Here is a 17,454-nt window from a genome sequence, read left to right as displayed (position 1 = left end):
GGGGTGGTATGACAACTGCCCACAGGTGGCAGTGGCAGCAGCAGTGGGGGCATGGTGGTGACAAGTGGGGAACACCGGCAGGTGGCCGTACTGACATTGGTGGCAAGGGCAGGCCGAGAAAGGGCAGCTGCAGTGGTCTCAGTGGTGGGGGGGGGGAGAGGGTCCCCCAGTGGTCGGATACCGAGCCTGGAAGTGTCAGCAGCACTTCTTAGGGGGGGCACCAGCAGTCTGCCTGCCCCCCTGCCCACCACCTAAGCCAAGCGTGCTCACTCTCGGGAGGGGAGGGGGGGGGAACCAGCACTCTCAGGGGGTGCATGTGCACCCCCTATGCATCACCTATGGACGGGTGGTCACCCTAATTCAATCCATCTCTGGACAGATTCATGTTGGCCCAGCCCCTCCCCACCCATGGGCTTTCACTGAGGACAACTTCTTCTGGCCCGTAGGATTGTTACAACATTAAAAATTATCAGGATGCATGCCCATTGTACTTAGCACCTGGTAAAAGGTGGCATGGAAATGGCTATGCTAAGTATATGCCACTGGAGGATCTACTTATGCTGAAAACAATGCTGCCACAAGTCGTTTAAATGGGCTTAAGTGCCATATGTTACATATGTTGATTATATAAGGTCCCATGTACTTCACAGCAAAAATTAGATCAAAATTCTGAAACAGCCTCAAGGGTTATTATTACACAAAGGGTTTGTTTGTTTTCAAATTAAAACATGATAATGTCCATAACACCAACTCTTCCACTACATTGCAGTTCATCATAGAAAATGTAATTTTCTCAACCCCTAGTTTCAAACTAACTGCACAAAAAAGAACCACATTGCTTACATTTATTTCACATGTTGAATGTTTTCTTTTAACATAGAGGTGTTTTTTTTAAAAAAAACAAAACCTTACATTCTGGACTAAATTGTGTAGTGGGGTAAATTATACAGCAAATTCTGTGGCTGTGGAATTACACATTAAATACAACTGTGGTTAAAGCACAACCTAGTTTATAAGAAAATGCTTCTCTGCCTCAGTGTTGAGATTTAACATGTGAAACAGAACTTTCTCACACTAATTTCTAATTACTACTGGATTCTTATCCCCAAGTGTTTAAAGTAATTAAACTGAAAATGGGAGAGAGGAAGAGAGATAAGACTTTACATGCCCCAATGAATCTTGAATTTTTAGAGCTTATTAACTTGTTTTTAACATCTACTGTACCTAAAAAAAGGTTAGCTGAGCACACAGCTACTTACTGCACATTGAGTTATCATTATTACAGATGTGAGGCAAAAATCACAAAACAAGATTACTTTATTCATTTTCTAATGTAATAAACTAAATAATGCATTTTACATCAAGCACTGCAAAGGCTCCTCTCTTTTTTAATGAGGCCCTACACTCATTGAAATCATACTTTATATTTTTCTTTATGGAAAAAGGGGTTTCACAGAATCATAGGATTGGAGAGGACCCTGAGGAAATCCCATACAACTCACAACACAGAAGCAGGATTTGCTATTCCAAAACCATCCCAGAAAGATGCCTATCCCATTTCTTTCTCAACACCCCTTATTAAGAGGATTCCACAATTTACTTAAAAAGCTTGTTCCATTGCCCTCCTGTTACATTTCCAATGTTTCTTCCTGAGATCTAATCTAAATCTGTATTCCTGCAATTTAAACACATTACCATGTATCCTGTAGCAAGTTCCTGTTTCTGCCTGGTTTCACTCCTGGAAAACTTTCAGGTGTGAGCTTAGTGGACTACAGAAACCTGGCACCAAAGCATCAGATTTCCCATTATTTCTTTTTCTTACTTTGATTAGAGCAGGCTCAACTATATAATTCTGAGTGCCATCTTCTCCTTCTTCTCTTCATGTCACTATTTAATCCTGGATATGTGTTGTCCTATATAGACAATAAGCTGAATATGAACCAACAGTGCATGCTTGTTGTGAAGAAGGCTAACGGCATACATGGCTGCATTGGTGGGAGTGTTGCCAGCAGATGAAGCGCAGTAATTATTCTCCTTATTCAGAACTGGTGAGGCCACATCTGGAGTTGTGTGTCCAGTTTTGGGCCCTGCACTACAGAAAGGATGTAGACAAATTGAAGAGAGTCCAGAGGAGGGCAACAAAAATGGTAAGGCAGCTGGGGCACATGACTTATGAAGAAAGACTGAGGGAACTGGGCTTTTTTAGTCTGGAGAAGAGAAGACTGAGGGTGATTTAATAGTAGCCTTAAACTAGCTGAAGGGTGGTTCCACAGAGGATGGAGCTAGACTGTTCTCAGTGGCGGCAGATGACAGAGCAAGGAGCAACAATCTCAAATTGCAGCATGGAAAGGTTAGGTTAGGTTAGGTTAGGTTAGGTTAGGTTAGGTATTAGGAAGAACTTTCTTACTAGGAAGGTAGTAAAGCACTGGAAAAGGTTACCCAGCTAGGTTCTGACATCTCCATCCTTGGAGATTTTTAAGACCTGGTTAGATAAGGCCATAGTTGGGATGATTTAGTTGGGGACAGTCCTGCTTTGAGCAGGGGATTGAACTAGATGACCTCCTGAGGTCCCTTCCAACACTGATTTTTATGATTCTACATATCTGCCAACAATGCCATATTGTGGATATTGTTGGCCAACATAGCTCAAGATTAGTACATCCTGTATTATCACCACCCACTGCCCAATCATTCCCATGTCATGGCTCTGTGTGCATGCTGAAACAGCTTAATAGCTTAAATTGTTCTGGAAACAATTTTTAATGCACCACAGAAAGGCATGTAGACATTAGACTGGAAAAGCCATTGAAAAAACCACAGCCTACTTAAAGCATTGTTATAGCATACTGCTTTGTCAACATGCTTCAACCTTTATCTGGAAGTAGTTCAGTCTTCATCTTCATTCCATCTTACCAGCAAAAGCCCAATTTATCCAAACTGTCTAGGTCTTCTAAAGGTTTCTGATGTTCTGTTAAGATCACCACAAAATAGCATGCCTTCTACACTAGGTACCATTTGAATTGCACTTTGCCTAACATACACTACCTTGTAAATTAGGAAGCAGTGAAGAGTAATTCAGATATTGATAATAATGAAAGCAAGGCCTTTTCCCCCCTTAAATTATTCATTGGAATTTCCAGAACTCATAGAAGATTCTTAAAGTACTTTACTCAGGAATGTACAAGTAGCACATATGCACAGGGGTTTTGTCTGCTACCCTAGAGAAAACAATCTTTCTTACGTGTACATATGAATTAGCCAAGAACATGATTAGTTTTTAAAAAAAAACTTCAAAAGTTTTTCAGGGTAATAAGTCAGGACTTAAAACCTCTATGTGCAACAAGTATAGCAGAGTCCTTTCAGCATTAGCTTGAGACCAGTTCTCAAAAATCAATCAAACAAACAAAAACAGTCAGCAAAAATAAAAATAATTGCCATTCTATGCTTCTGGGTAAACCAGAAGAAAGTAGTGACTCATATATTCCTGTCTCAAAGAGTACTCCTACGGGTCAGAAATGATATACACAGTTGAAGAACTATATTAAAGGATTGCTGCACAAAGCTACAATAGACAGCATCTGTCATGCAAATAGAGAAAGTCAGGCCTGTCAGCAACTGCCCTTCATTAGCCCCATCCAAAAATACCACATCTGTCATCTAAAAAAATTGAAAGAATACTACTGAAAAAAATCCTAAGCATGATGCAGAATGGAATAAAGCTTGGATTTCACCAGACGATTGTGAAAATGCCAATAAACACTACTTATTAATGCCACTTAGACTCTGCCCCTGCTCCTACTAAAGAAATTATTTTAAAAATCCAATTAATTTGGCCTGTGCCTCATTAGGGTTTCATATGGCAAAAAATGTCTCTTACCCACTGTTGATGTCATCAGTTCTGAGGCTTTTCCCAAGAATGTCCCCATCACTCATGTAACCCCCAACATCAACTTCAGAGGACATGTCCAGATCACCACTTCCTTTTTCATTTAGGTCAATCTGTGACATATTTCCAAGGCGAGAAACAGCTGCTCGTCGAAGAGGTGTGGTATACATGAATCGTGAAGGGTCAGTGTGTATGAAGCGGCTAGTGCTACTGCGAGGGTAACCACCACCCAAGGATGGGGCATCGCCTGCCTGCAGCCGAGGACTGGCTTGACCTAGCCTCCAAGTCACTGGTGTGGATCGGCTCGTCAAGCTTGGTAAGCTTCTCCCGTTCACTTCAGTTGTCACAGTGCTGTCAAAAGTTGTCTCCAAGGTGCTGCCAAACAAAACAGAAATCAATGAACTGTGGCCACTCACTTTCTAAAAAATAAAAAAGAAGAAAGGTTAAAAAGATGGCAGAAGTTTGGAAACTAAAACTAAAAAAAAACCCCAAAATCTTTTTCACTAAAAGTTGCTTAGTCTTACAAAAGCTATATAAGACACTTTCAATAGAAGGATAAACAGAACACTTATATCCAAATTACTGTGACAAAACCCCCAACCACAAAAATAATGCAGTTACAATATTTCAATGTTTGGTTTCTCTTGGATTACTTTAACAGCAAGCCTGATATTCTTGGTAATCAACATTCTTCTACAGTTCAAAATTTCAGCAGTCTATGCAAAAAATAATACCTGTGGCTTATCTGGGTGCCTCTAAGACTGGACATAGTTTCTTCTAAATTCTGTCTCAGATCTGCTATATTCTTTACTGTTCTCATTCTTCTTGTTTCGGGGTCTTCCCCTAGAAGAAAACAACAGTATTAATATAGGTTCTCTGTGTGTGTGCACTCTTGTGTACATGTGTGCAAATGAATAAGTATATATGGCATACATAGCTGTTATCTGCACCATATATGTTATGAGTATACATACATATATGAATGCATACATATTATAGATATAATTTAAAATGTGAACATATGTGCTCCCAGAGTATGCCTATCCATTTACCCCCATAAAACAATCAAATGCTCAACCCTCCAATAATACTCCACACCCATACAATAATCACCTGTTTTGGTGATGGTTAAAAACTCATTTTAAAAACCCTAAGTGTCCCTACAGATCCTCAATTCCATGAATTATACTTGGAGTTAGGAGCTAGGGACAGACATTCAAAAAGCTTGAGCTTCAATTGATTCACTCTTTGTAGGTTAGTCTAAAAGGCAGAGCTTGAACTGATTTGCAAGTGGGCAGACATTCACTTTTCACTCAGGAAATGCAGGCATATGTCTGCAGTGGCACAGGCTAGAAGCCAGGAGGTGCTGGAGCAAGTCCTCCTTTCCCTTCCATAGTGCTGAGCTGAGGGGAGCTGTGGCCAGGCCCCAGCAGGACACTCCGATTAGGCAGGGGTTTAAACCCCCACCCTGCCTGCACAGTTCCCAGCTGAGGTGTGCCTGCAGGGGGAGTGGGAGAGGGAAGCAGTCTTTTCCAGGCTTTGCTTTGCCCAGCTAGCACTTCGAGACAAAGGGTGGGGGGAGGGAGGACTGCTTGTGCAGAGTGCATGCATCTGTTGATGATACTGAGATTTTCAATCTCCCTCTCCCTGCTTCTTCATACTGTCTGCAGCAAACTGCAAGCAAGCCATCAGGAAGCTGATAACACAAAGCGTCTAATTCTAAGCATCAAGTATACATTAACAGATTTCAAGAACTGAAGGGGACGAAAATAACCACCTATGTTTTGGCCCTTCGTGTCAATGTCTGTAGAATTTCTCTCAGACTCAAACCTTCTTTTCACCACACCAAAAAGAAAGGGCATGTGTCATAACACTGCATCACAAAATGAGAGCATCTAAGTCTATTGGAAAATTAAAATAAATATATAATGACAAAATATCAAATAGATATTTTAAAGTAAACAGAAATACAGAAAATACTTTATTAAAATCAAGTATCACATTTATCTACAGTTTCTTTATTTTTGTATCATTGTTTCCTTTGCATAATGATATTTAATTACTACAGATATGTTTAATTCCCTCCCTCCCCCACTCCTAGACTGAAACCTTAAAGAATACAGAAACAAAATCTATGATATTTAATCTAATGCTTAGTTTATCAGGCCCAATATACTGCTTCTGGCAGGGTCCAACGTCTGCTGCTTCAAACAAGGGTGGGGAAAAAACATAATTCTCTTCTCAATTTATATAATACTGAACATTATGTGAAAATTCCTTTTCTCAGCAATGATTATTTTATGCCTTGATTCCTCATTTTATTAACCTCATTCTACTCAGGAACCACAATTATCATTATTAGTGATGAGACTGTACTGCTGCTAAAAAAACGTTATATTTTTCAGTTCTAAGTTTCAGAATCCCCATCCCTCTGATACAGTGAGTTATATAGCTGTATTAGTCTGAAGACAGGCAGAAAGCAAGGGAGAGTGGCACCCTAGGGTGTGTCCCCACAAGTGGGAATATGTGTTTTCCCAGGGGCAACTAGCAGCAGCACATATTTGTACCACTACTACTTGTCCCCAGGCCTGTTCCTGCATGTGTGCTCTGGCACAGGGCAAATTGCCCTGGGGAGGGTAGGGGAGGCTGAGGCCAGCACCTGGGCTGGCCCCAGCAACCTCACCTTGGGTTCTGGAGGCCCCCCAGGGCTGCAGCAGTGGTAATCCAGGCACTCAGAGCCTGGACAGCAGTCAGAGTTGGCTTTGGCCAGCCAGAATCTGGTTTTGGGTAGCACATGATGCAGCCATGTGTGCCACCCCATTTTTTTCTGGTGCAGGTTTTTCCTAGCATCTAATTTTGCCAGGATTTCCCAATATCTACTTTTGCCTCATTTTCAGCGTGATGAATGGAATCATAAGTGCCATGTGCATTTCAAAGCACCTCAAAAGGCTCTGAAGTGCCACAAACTGCACATTCCCGCTTGTGGGGTTGTGGCCGTAGAGGCTAACTTGTTTAGAGAGCCAAATTTTTCTTTAAGTGACAGCCTACTTCATGAGATACTGCATCATAGCATAGCATCTGATGTAGTAGGCTACTTCCTAGAAATGCTTATGTCTTTCTGAATGAGTTAGTCTCTAAGACAATGGTTTTCAACCTTTTTCCATTTGCAGACCCCTAAAAAAATTCAAAAGGAGGTGCAGACCCCTTTGGAAATTTCAAATGGAGGTGCTGACCTCTTTGAATTGTAAGTATGGTATGCACATACTTTTGATTGATCATAGTCATATTTTGTGGATCCCTCAGACACAGTCTGCACACCCCAAGGTGTCGACTGACCACAGGTTGGAAATCACCACTCTAAGGTGTCACCCTGCCTACCTTTTGCACTTTCTCAGATATATACAAGTTAATTTTATAATTTAATTTTGGGATGCTGGTAGCATTGAGAAATTGTGTGGGATTTGATTCTGTATCTGTCAGTATCAGCCTAAATTAAACATGACACTGAAGTGAAAGGATATGGAGTAAAAGGATATGATGACAATACCAGAATCTTAATTTTATTCAGTGAAGCATGTAAACCTTTTCATACTTCTGTTATTGTGCATGTTGTTTTTACCTTTGTTGCCTATCAAGTCTTGTAGGCAAGTTTATAAAAGAGATCTGAATTGAAAAAGAAAGGCGACTTGGAGATGCAGGATGAGGAGGCCAATCCATCTGAGACCAATTCAAATGTAATGGGATGTTTAGGACAAGAGGAAAGAAAGGGGAGTATATCACTGGTAGATTACAAGGGTCAAAGAGAACAAGCAGGAGATGACTAAGGGGCAGGTACTACTACTTAGGCCTCTTCCCCCAGAAGGGTAATCCTAAATTAGGTGGCTTCGCTTTCTATCCACTGATTGGGGAAACCTACATATTTCCCAGAGTCAATCCAGATTACCTACTTATTCAGCATGAAGGCACCTAAAGCTAGCAAATAGGAAGAATAGGCACAGGGACAACTTTAGTACATGTTCCTCCTTGGAACTTATGTATCTGTCACTCACAAGGAGATATATCTAGCTGAATCTGATGCAGAACATCCTAACTGACAACAGTGGCCCATGGCAGCAAGGGGCACCTTCTTCACCCTGCAATGCATGTTCCAGTGCTTGGTGCTGCCAATCCCCTCAGCAGTGCCCACTGCTCCTGACAATTGCTGACCCCTGGAATAAAGCATTATATGCCCTCTTCCCATAACCTTTGCTCTTAAATAACGCCAGAAAGCAAAAAATATTTCCCCAGGAGGTGGGAGACAGTGGCAGACTCTAGGCTTTCCCCAACCTGGAAGTATTCAAGTATCTCCCACCTCCCAGGAGTATGTCCTAATCAACAGGCTATTCACTGGGCTGGGTAGGAGATAGGCCCCTGCATGCTTCCTATTGGAGCTAGCCTATTGACAGGCAAGAGTACTATGATAATGGAGCAGAAAGGACATCCAGCAAGCCTGACTCATCCCATGAAGAAGATACTCTCCTGGAAATGGAGATTTATGCATTCTGACCCATATGGCCAAGGTTATTTCTATTTTTAGCCAATGACTGATTTATTGCATAAGGAGTTCTGCCAGCAAGGCTGAGGAAAACAAGAAATCTCCCACCCCAGGGAATGCTATAACCATTAGGCAACAGAAACAAGTTCCCTCTTGCTGCTTCCTTAGACTGTTTATGCATTTTACAGTAGTTAAACTGTAGGTGTCTAGCAATTTTTTCAGGCAAAAATGGAGACATCCAATAAATCTAGGTGTCAAAGCATTCTTGCAGCCACTAAGCATGGTCAGTTCGGACTGTATTTTTTTTTTTTTTTTACCTGAGGCACCTCACATATACATATGACAGACCTCTGCTCCAATGCATGCTAATTAATTGATTAACTGAGTCTGCTGCAAATCTGCTGGAGTGTGCTAATTAGCATGCTCCAGCAGCCTCCGTGTCAAGTATATTCAGCATCCTCGTGTTTCAAAATGGTGAAACAAGCTTTCATTAAAACACCCCTGGCCACCATTTTCAAGCATGGGATGCTGAATACATGTGATGCTGTGGGCATTTAAATTACAGCAGCTCTCAGAGCCACTCTAAGTAAAGTACCCTCCTCTCCATCTCTGACCACATGTAAAGATGCCCTAAGTTATATTTCTAAATCAAGTTTAGGCAGCTACACTGTCTATTTGATTTTAGCCCTAAGTCCATAATTAAAACAGATATTTGTAAATATAATTACAAATATATTTATGTTACAACCTTCTGTGGGAAAAAGCAATTTAATTAAAATAGAACAGTTTAGGGACATACCAATTGATATTTTCACTCAATCCTGAACCAAAATATTTAGTCCTTTCCTTTGGTTTCAATAAAATAGTATTTACTTTTTCCCCACACTAAAATTGTTTTGTTTAAACCTGCTATAATTAATTTCTTTATGCTTATATTATGCTCTCTGCATTTTCAAAATCAAACCATTTGACAGTAAGAAAATGACATATTCACAATTCCCTGAATCAGAATCTTTCAAAATTTGCGTTCCATCAGAAATTTTCGAAATCTCAGGTTTTTTGTTCTAATTTGGAATGAAATTATAGCATGAAAATTTCAAATGACAACTTTTGGAATGAAAAGTCAATTATTTGCCAAAAGGTATTGGCCAAAATAATCTAAGGGCCTTATTACATGTTGCACTTTGACCTGCTCAAATGTGGATCCAAGTTACTGCTAGCTCAACTTTGAAGCAGCCACACCTTAAGGCTAAAAACCTTCTCTGATTGTCCCCCACCTAAACAACTATGATTTGCCATAAGAGAGCTGGTGAGCAGAAGCCTGATTAGGAACTACAGCTGTGAGTTGCCTCTATAGGGCTGGTGAGCCAAGACAGGCTTCTATCCCTGATCTAGCTGGTGGTCTGTGAGAGATGGGTTCGGGGGTGGGGGGCGGAAACATGAAGCTAGGAGGTAGAAAGTTAATGGGATGGGGATGGACAATGAAATGGGAGGTGGAAAGGAAATAGGGATGGGGGAAGGATGGTAAAATAAAGTCAGCCAGTCATCGAAGGATAACATAAAAAGAAGTAAAAAAAAAAAGAATTTAAAAAGAAATAAAGAGAAAGTAAATTAATGAAAGTCTCATGTTTTAATAAATTGGGATTGGAGTGTGGGGGGTGGCTGGGAGGTGGGAGTGGTGAGAGAAGGCATTTTTGCTCAAGAGCTACTGTTCCAGGAAGGAAGCCCCAGCTCATGGGGACCCAATCTGGTCCCTTACCTTGCTCCCCCCCTGACCTCCTTAGGTATCACTCCTGGACCTGTCCATGCCCTTTGAACTTGGCTAGCTGGCATGTGCTCTGCAGGCTGTTTTCACAGGCTTGCAACCCTGGGGGTGGGAAGGTCACACCCCCTGGGACAGGATGGAGAGTTATATCAGTGCCAGAACCCTCCTCACCCTCCTTTGGCACTAGAATTCAGGGGGTGGAAAGTTTGTCCACATAGAACAGGAAGATGGGGGAGGGGAAAAACTGCATCCTGGGATGCTGGAGGACTGCAGCATGCGGTGGGGAGTGGTCCTATATTGATGAAACATGAACTGGGTAACACAGATCAGAGATAAACCTGCACTGAAGTGACAACCTAAAGCTGCCTAAAATGTGCTTAAAACTAGTGATGTATGTTAATGCACAGACAACCCAGGGGTTAATGGTTCCAGGAGCCACCTAAAATTAATTCACAGATACTTTTTTTCCTCCTTAGTAAGTGATGTGCAGTACCAGCTAAGTACACTAAAAGTCTGCCTATGCAGTTGTTTTGTATTAATTACTTTGTACATGTTTATACATGTTAACTTTAACCATTTGAGTGGTCCTAATGAAATCAAGTCTCCTCATATTAAAAGTTAAGAACAGGTTTAGGTATCTTGCTGGATCTGAACCTAAGTGTGCATAGATGATTTTGGTCACTTGTAAAGATTTTCAGTTCCTGATGGAGTTAAGGCTGTTCTTGAAATGTGCAATACAATACTTTTCATGTCTGAAGGACTGAGGATATCTGAATATATATAATATACATGTGTATATATACATACTTAAAAGGACCAAGAAACATGATTCAAGTACAAGACAGTTATTTCACCATCTTCTTAACATTTCATGTATTTAATATTCACAGGTACTCTAGTATTTAATATTCACAGGTCCTTCCCACTTGCTCCTCTCTGATATCTCTTGTTGTATGCATACGCTGTAAGCTCTTTGGAGAAGCAATTGCCTTTCCTAATACAAATATGTACAATGAACAGTATAATGAATCTTTGATCCTCAAATGGGGCGTACATGTATGACTGCAATAAAAATCATAATACAAAATTGCAAACATTTTCTTTCAGAAAACAGTATTTTTCCCTTCTGTTTACACTGGTCAAGGCTCAGAACACCAGTCCAGTCTGTCCTGAAAATGCAACAGGTCGTACTTCTTGCAAGTTCTCAATGGTGGAACTGGCCAGGAAAAAGTGTGCTCCATGTTTTCAGAACAACCAGATAGCTGACCTTAGCATTTCAATATCAGGTATAGGAAAGAACTTGTACATTTTTTACAGGTTCTAAAATGTACCAATTTAAATTTCTCTCTTGCTTTTAGGTCTAGCCCCGATGACCTGATAGCCACTGAGACCCATTTAATGGTGCAATGGGATCTGATCCCTGATCCCAGCTTTCGCACCTCCTGCCATAACACATGTGGCAGGAACCATGCTCTTGGAACCACAGATTAAATCCCAATGGTGCCATTACTACTTGCCTGACATGGCAAGTTGAAAGACATGTGCCTACAGCCTGGTGTGACCCTGAGTGGTCCCAGAGCTGGGATTCTCTGTCTTAACACTGGAGATGGTTCCAGACTCCTGTAAAGTACCAGGGCCAGGGTTGACAATCAGCTGATTGTCAGTCCCAGGCCCAGGATCCCACTGGAGGCTGGGACCAGCTCTGGTTTGTTGCTGTGCTGCCACACATTTGATTTATGTCATGATGGAAACTAGCTATAAAAATACTGCACATATTTTATGGAATAATTTTGTGGCTAGTTTCCTATTCTGTCATGCAGTTAATTCTCTGAATGTGTGGCAGGGTTACTATACATGGTGTGATTAACAGGGTAATCATGTCTTAAGCATAATGTCAGCCAGGGGTCAAAACAAAAAGAGCTTTGCAGATGGAGAAAAAGAGAAAAATGGAATAAGTAAAAAAAATAATAAAAATCAAAACACTGTAAAATTTCTAGACTATATTTTCCTGCAAAATATATCAACCATAATTACAGATTACTCATTAGGTATAATCTGTTCAACAGGCTCTTGGCTTTGCCACTTACAATTAATGTATCTATTCAAAAACACTTGTTTGTATCATAGATTCACTATCATATATTTCACGATTGTTTATTCTCTCAATAAGTATCTACAAACACACTCTCTCTTCTCTACCCTCTTCCTCCAAAAGGAAAATCAAAATGTGATTTTTCAAAGAAGGTTGTACTAGTTACAGAAATCACTGTTCTGGTAATTTAAACTTGTAGATACCCAACTACGATGCTTACCTTAAAATGCTTAATCAATTATTCTGATAATGGTAATTCCACTATCTATAATTAATGTCTGAAGCAGATAATAATACAATAATATTTTTACTTCTGTACTACTTTTTCATCCTTTTCAATAAAGGATTCAAAAAAAAAAATGATGAGCTTCCACATAGGATTTTTCATCTTTAGATATCAAAGCAATTGGCAAAAGATGGTATAATTATCCCCATTCTGTAGGTGTAAAAACTGGGGCTCAGGGGTTTGCTCAGAGTCATGCAGCCAATTAATTGCAGCATCTGGTATAGTCAGATACCTTCACTGCCAGTCCCCTAATCACCATCCAAAGATAAAAACCTGTCTCTCCTTGTCCCAGAAGTTAAGACTATATCTGATTTCTAAGTCAATTTACATGACAAAATTTTACTAGATTAAACATCCTTCATAAATCACATCCTAAATCTTCAAACTGAATATGAGTCCAAGTATTTACCATGAGAAAATCTATGGATGAGATAAAAACTGTATCCTAAGGAAAAGATGTATATAATTCAACCGTCTGCCTATATAACAGAACAAAGCATCTGAAATGAACACTTTGAAAAACCCACCCTTCCAAGGAATGAGAGATGAAAAGTATAAGCATAATCATAATATTCTTTTGAAGCACCTATGGCTGACGATTTTAAATGCTCAGCACTGTGTACTGATGTAGCAAGAATGTGAAATGTTAGCACCCACAGTTCTACGTATATGGATAAGAATACCTACAGGGAGGAGGGAAAATGTGCGGATAAAGTTGTAAGTAGGCCATGATATTGCCAACTTAAAACAAACCTTGTTAAGGTCCTAATTTTAGATTAATAAGGGAAGTTACTAAAACTGATATAAAGTATTTATGAGTAAACTGGTGGCACTTACACATTTCACCTTATTTTTAAATAGCTAAAAAAAGCTATGCTCAATTATTCTCACACTGCATTGCCACTGGGGTAGCTATCAAAAAAGATTTAGAAAACAGCCTTCATTCCTACAGTTTTTAAAGTTAAAAGAAAGCTGACAAGAAAGGGATACACTAAAACTCCATTTTAAATACTACTGCAAATAAACCCAATTCTGTCTCTCAGCATTACTGTTAACAACAGAAGTCTGTTCCAGGTAGCTATGTTTCAACACTTATATAACACTCTTCCCTTTCCTGTGTCAAACAGATGTTTGCTTACCTAATATATCAGTGTAAAGTACTTGCTCCAAGTCCCCCAGCATTGTCATTATGACATCCTCATCCAACTGGGCAGTCCCCTCACGCAGGCAGCCTTCTTCTTCCTCCTCCATCCAATTCTTGCCAGTGAAATTTGATTTGCAGGACACATATTCATCATCGGATTTGCTTGTATCATCATTACCAATCTCAAAGTCTTCATCTGTAAACTGGCCTCCAGATCTATACAATGTGCTGCTTCCAGCAGGTGGTAGCGCAGTGGGATCCTGGGGTGTTGTACTGCCAGTGTGGTAAAGAAGGTGCACCGACTTTGAGAGCGACTTGGAAAGTGAGCTTCTACTTCCAACTTCAGCCTCTCTCTCCTGGTAATTCTGGCTAGACCTTGAGGCATTTCCAAACCAGTTCTCCCTGTAGGAGTATCGCCTCTTTTCCCCTTCACTGATAAGTGTAAGATTGGTCAAAGACTTCTGTTTCTGGAGACGAGCGCATCCTCTTGTAACATCCTTGCCTTTAAAGACTGATAGCTCGGCAGGTCGTTGCATCTTTTCAAATAAGGCTTCACCTTAACTAGATTTCATATTTCCTATTTTAGAGAAGCTCAGATCTTCAAGCAGATCTCAGATGTGACCCTTTCAGAGCTGCATAATGCACATCCTATGTAGCACATATTTGCTCTTGTAATGAAAAGCAAAGCTCAAGCATCCAGCAAGTGTACTGGAAATGACTAGGCAGGCACAGTCATTTTCTCTAAATTCACACTGCTGTCTGCACTCAACCACTTCTTTCCAGTCACATTAAACTGAAATACTTACAGGCATTTTGACTTGAATTTCTCTCAAGCAGAAGAGAGTTGATCAAACACTATGCTCCAGCACAGTAGTAATCCCAAAAGCCAACTGTGTTTTCCCCTCTTCATCCAATCACCAGTCTCATCAGAGTGATGGGCCTGCATCTCCGTCTATGGCTGCTGTGTTCTGAAATCCGAAGTACAGCACAAGTACTATCTCGTGCTCCCCCCCGCCACCTCACCAGATCATGACTGATCCCGGTGCATTGCTCTTTACTTTAGATGGGCTGACACAGAGCTGCAAGTACAGCCTACACGTCAGAGCTCAATAAGAGCCAAAATTAACCACTGAAGCAAAGCTCTGCACAAGCCTTCTTACATTTTAGTATTCAACCTGCATTCCCAGATCTATGACTCTTCTCTACTACTGCAGTGGATGCTGCTGGCTGCCATGGCAGCAAACATCCTGGTGAATTAAACCGGAGACACAGAAGCCTCTGCCCAGTTTACAATGCCACAGGTTTGAAGATATAGTTTCACCTGAATTGGGATGCTACAGTGTTAGCCCTAGCTCACAGTGAAATGTTATATTTCTCCCTAAAAGGTAAGAATGACAAACTGTTTCTTCCATACCCCCTATGCAGGCAGAAAAAAGCATATTTGCAAATGGCTCTTGAATCTTACAATTTCTGCTGTGAATGAAAAAATATAATTTAAGAGTATAAGGAAACTAAAGGATGAAATCTAATACTACCTACTTTGTGCCAGTAAGTGATTTGTTAAGGGAAACATTTTATTTCCTGCTCCTTCAAAAAGAAAATGGGAAAAAAATATCCTATTACTTGGGATTCAAAAACTACTATAGAATTATAAAGCTGTGATAAAAATTAAGGTTTCACAGCCTTCAGAAAGAAACCTATTAAATGCAATGCTCTATGGAAAGAATACTAATTTTCTTATAAAGCATCCTAATTTCAAGTGTGAAATAACATTCACAAATGGTAAATAATGCTTATATATCTATATATATATATATAAATAAAGAAATCACCAAAGTACAGACCTATATTTAAAATATATCTTCTTACAATGGGAAAAAAATATTTTATCAGGAATTAGGAGATCAGAACAGAGATAAGCACAATAGCTGAATTTAATTTAAACTTTGAAACACAGACTTCTACCTAGGACCAATTAATTTGATAAAACACTGTGAAAAGATATACAAATATAAATATAGAAAAGTCTCATATCAACACACTGGTTATGTCAGTTACACCGTATGCCTGTAAGATGTTTCAATGTGGGAAACCCAGACTGGGATGTAACCACTGACATGCCCCACTCTCCAATCCGGGATTTAGGGAAACACAGGGAGACATGACTTGTACTGCATACTTGCTTTCTGGTTAACTGATAAGCATAAAAGCAGCCCAAAGTGCAGTCTTTGCTTTTTTACTTTCTTCATTTACAAATGCTACTGCAGGTAGGTTGAAAAAAATAAGAGGGGCAACTTCCTAACAACAAAGGTGGGGTGGTATTTTTCTTGGGCAATGAGAAGCAAAGAATTAAAACAACCCCCCAAAAAACAAATACAAAAGGAAATTAAAGAAAAATCTCTTCAAACAAAGAGTTTACCAGAAAGAAACTGACATGCTCATCAGGGAAGGCAGGTTAAAATGTAACAAACTAAGGAAATCCAGCCCTGTTCTCAAGAGAGAAACAGATTTAGTGATGAAGTCTAATCTCTTTCCATGATGCAGGCAGCCAAAAGACCACCCTCACCCCGTTCTTTGTTTTTTTTTGCTGCTGCTTTTTTAAAGATAATGTGAAGATGGATGTAGCACTCATGCAATGAGGAGAAGAGGGCAGAGCCTGTCCACCAGTTTAAATAGTAATCTTCTTGTGATCTCTCCACAAAATCCAAAAGAAAAATGTGTAATGTGCTTGCCACTCATTTTATGCACAGGGGTACAATCTGAGAAACGTATCTAGTTCCGCAGCCAACTAGTGTGCATGTTGCAGCCAGCACCAAGTGCCACGTGACAGCATAAAAAAATAACAAAATAAAAAAAAACAGCATGCTATACAATCAATTTAATTTAAAAAAAAATTAATTGAAAAATATTATTAAAGTTGCAGAATCAAGCACTCACATGTTAGGAAATGTGAGGATTTAAATTCCCCATGTAATCTTAATTCAGACCCCTTACGTGCCTCATGATACAATCTTTAATTATTTGATCATATATATTATTTTTTCCAGAATGCATAAAGTGCATAATTTAGTATCATAATTTCCTAAAATATATAAATGACCTTAGTGTGAATGTGTAGCACAAGGCATTTTGTATTACTGCAATAATTCCTTTGTAATTATGACTTTAACCTATCCTTTTGATACGTTCTGTTTCTATTGGGTATAATATGAAAGTACCTTGGACTAAAAACTAGAGGACTCCCAGATTTATTTATTGAAAAATATTCTTGTAAAACTCATTCTCCCATTTTAGACTAACAAAAAAGTATGGACACAAACTAAGAAACATAACCAAGTACACAAGCAAACACTAAGCATGTAAGAAATGACACAGGAGGTTTTGAAATGGTCAGTATTATGCTAAGGCATTCTTCTATTACAATCTAGTGTTCAACCTACCCAAAAGATAGCAAAAGTGCTAATTTTAGTGTGGACTAAAGGAAAAAATGTACCCGGGTAATCTACCAATTTATCATCATTCTTATTTTTATAGTGTCTTTCAAGCAGACGGATACACAAGCATTCATAAAAATGATTTTATGAATAATAAGCCATGGACAAGTTCTGCCCTTAAATAAGTTTACAAAACCTTTTGGAAGTCGGAGAGCATAATGTGGCCCTTCATTAACAAATCATATAAGATAGCAACAAAATCCATAGAAATAGAGTCTCTTGCATTAAATTATAACTAAAGGTGTGGTAAAGC

At 39.6% G+C, this 17,454-nt stretch overlaps 1 protein-coding gene across 5 annotated transcripts in view; it reads right to left on the bottom strand.

Annotated features, from left to right (window-relative positions):
- The window catches only part of NAV3 (neuron navigator 3), an 878,534-nt gene that overhangs the window by 152,066 nt on the left and 709,014 nt on the right, over positions 1-17,454 (bottom strand). For all 5 annotated transcript variants that reach the window (XM_059726114.1, XM_059726111.1, XM_059726112.1 and 2 more), the window contains 2 exons: positions 4,621-4,729; positions 3,878-4,261 (listed from right to left, as the gene is read on the bottom strand). In XM_059726114.1, coding sequence (XP_059582097.1) covers positions 3,878-4,261; positions 4,621-4,729 — 493 coding nt within the window. The remainder of the gene's footprint in view (positions 1-3,877; positions 4,262-4,620; positions 4,730-17,454) is intronic.

This window comes from Alligator mississippiensis, chromosome 4 (genome assembly GCF_030867095.1).
Source record: "Alligator mississippiensis isolate rAllMis1 chromosome 4, rAllMis1, whole genome shotgun sequence".
Classification (NCBI taxonomy): Eukaryota; Metazoa; Chordata; order Crocodylia; family Alligatoridae; genus Alligator; species Alligator mississippiensis.
This window is presented reverse-complemented; position numbering and strand designations above follow the sequence as displayed.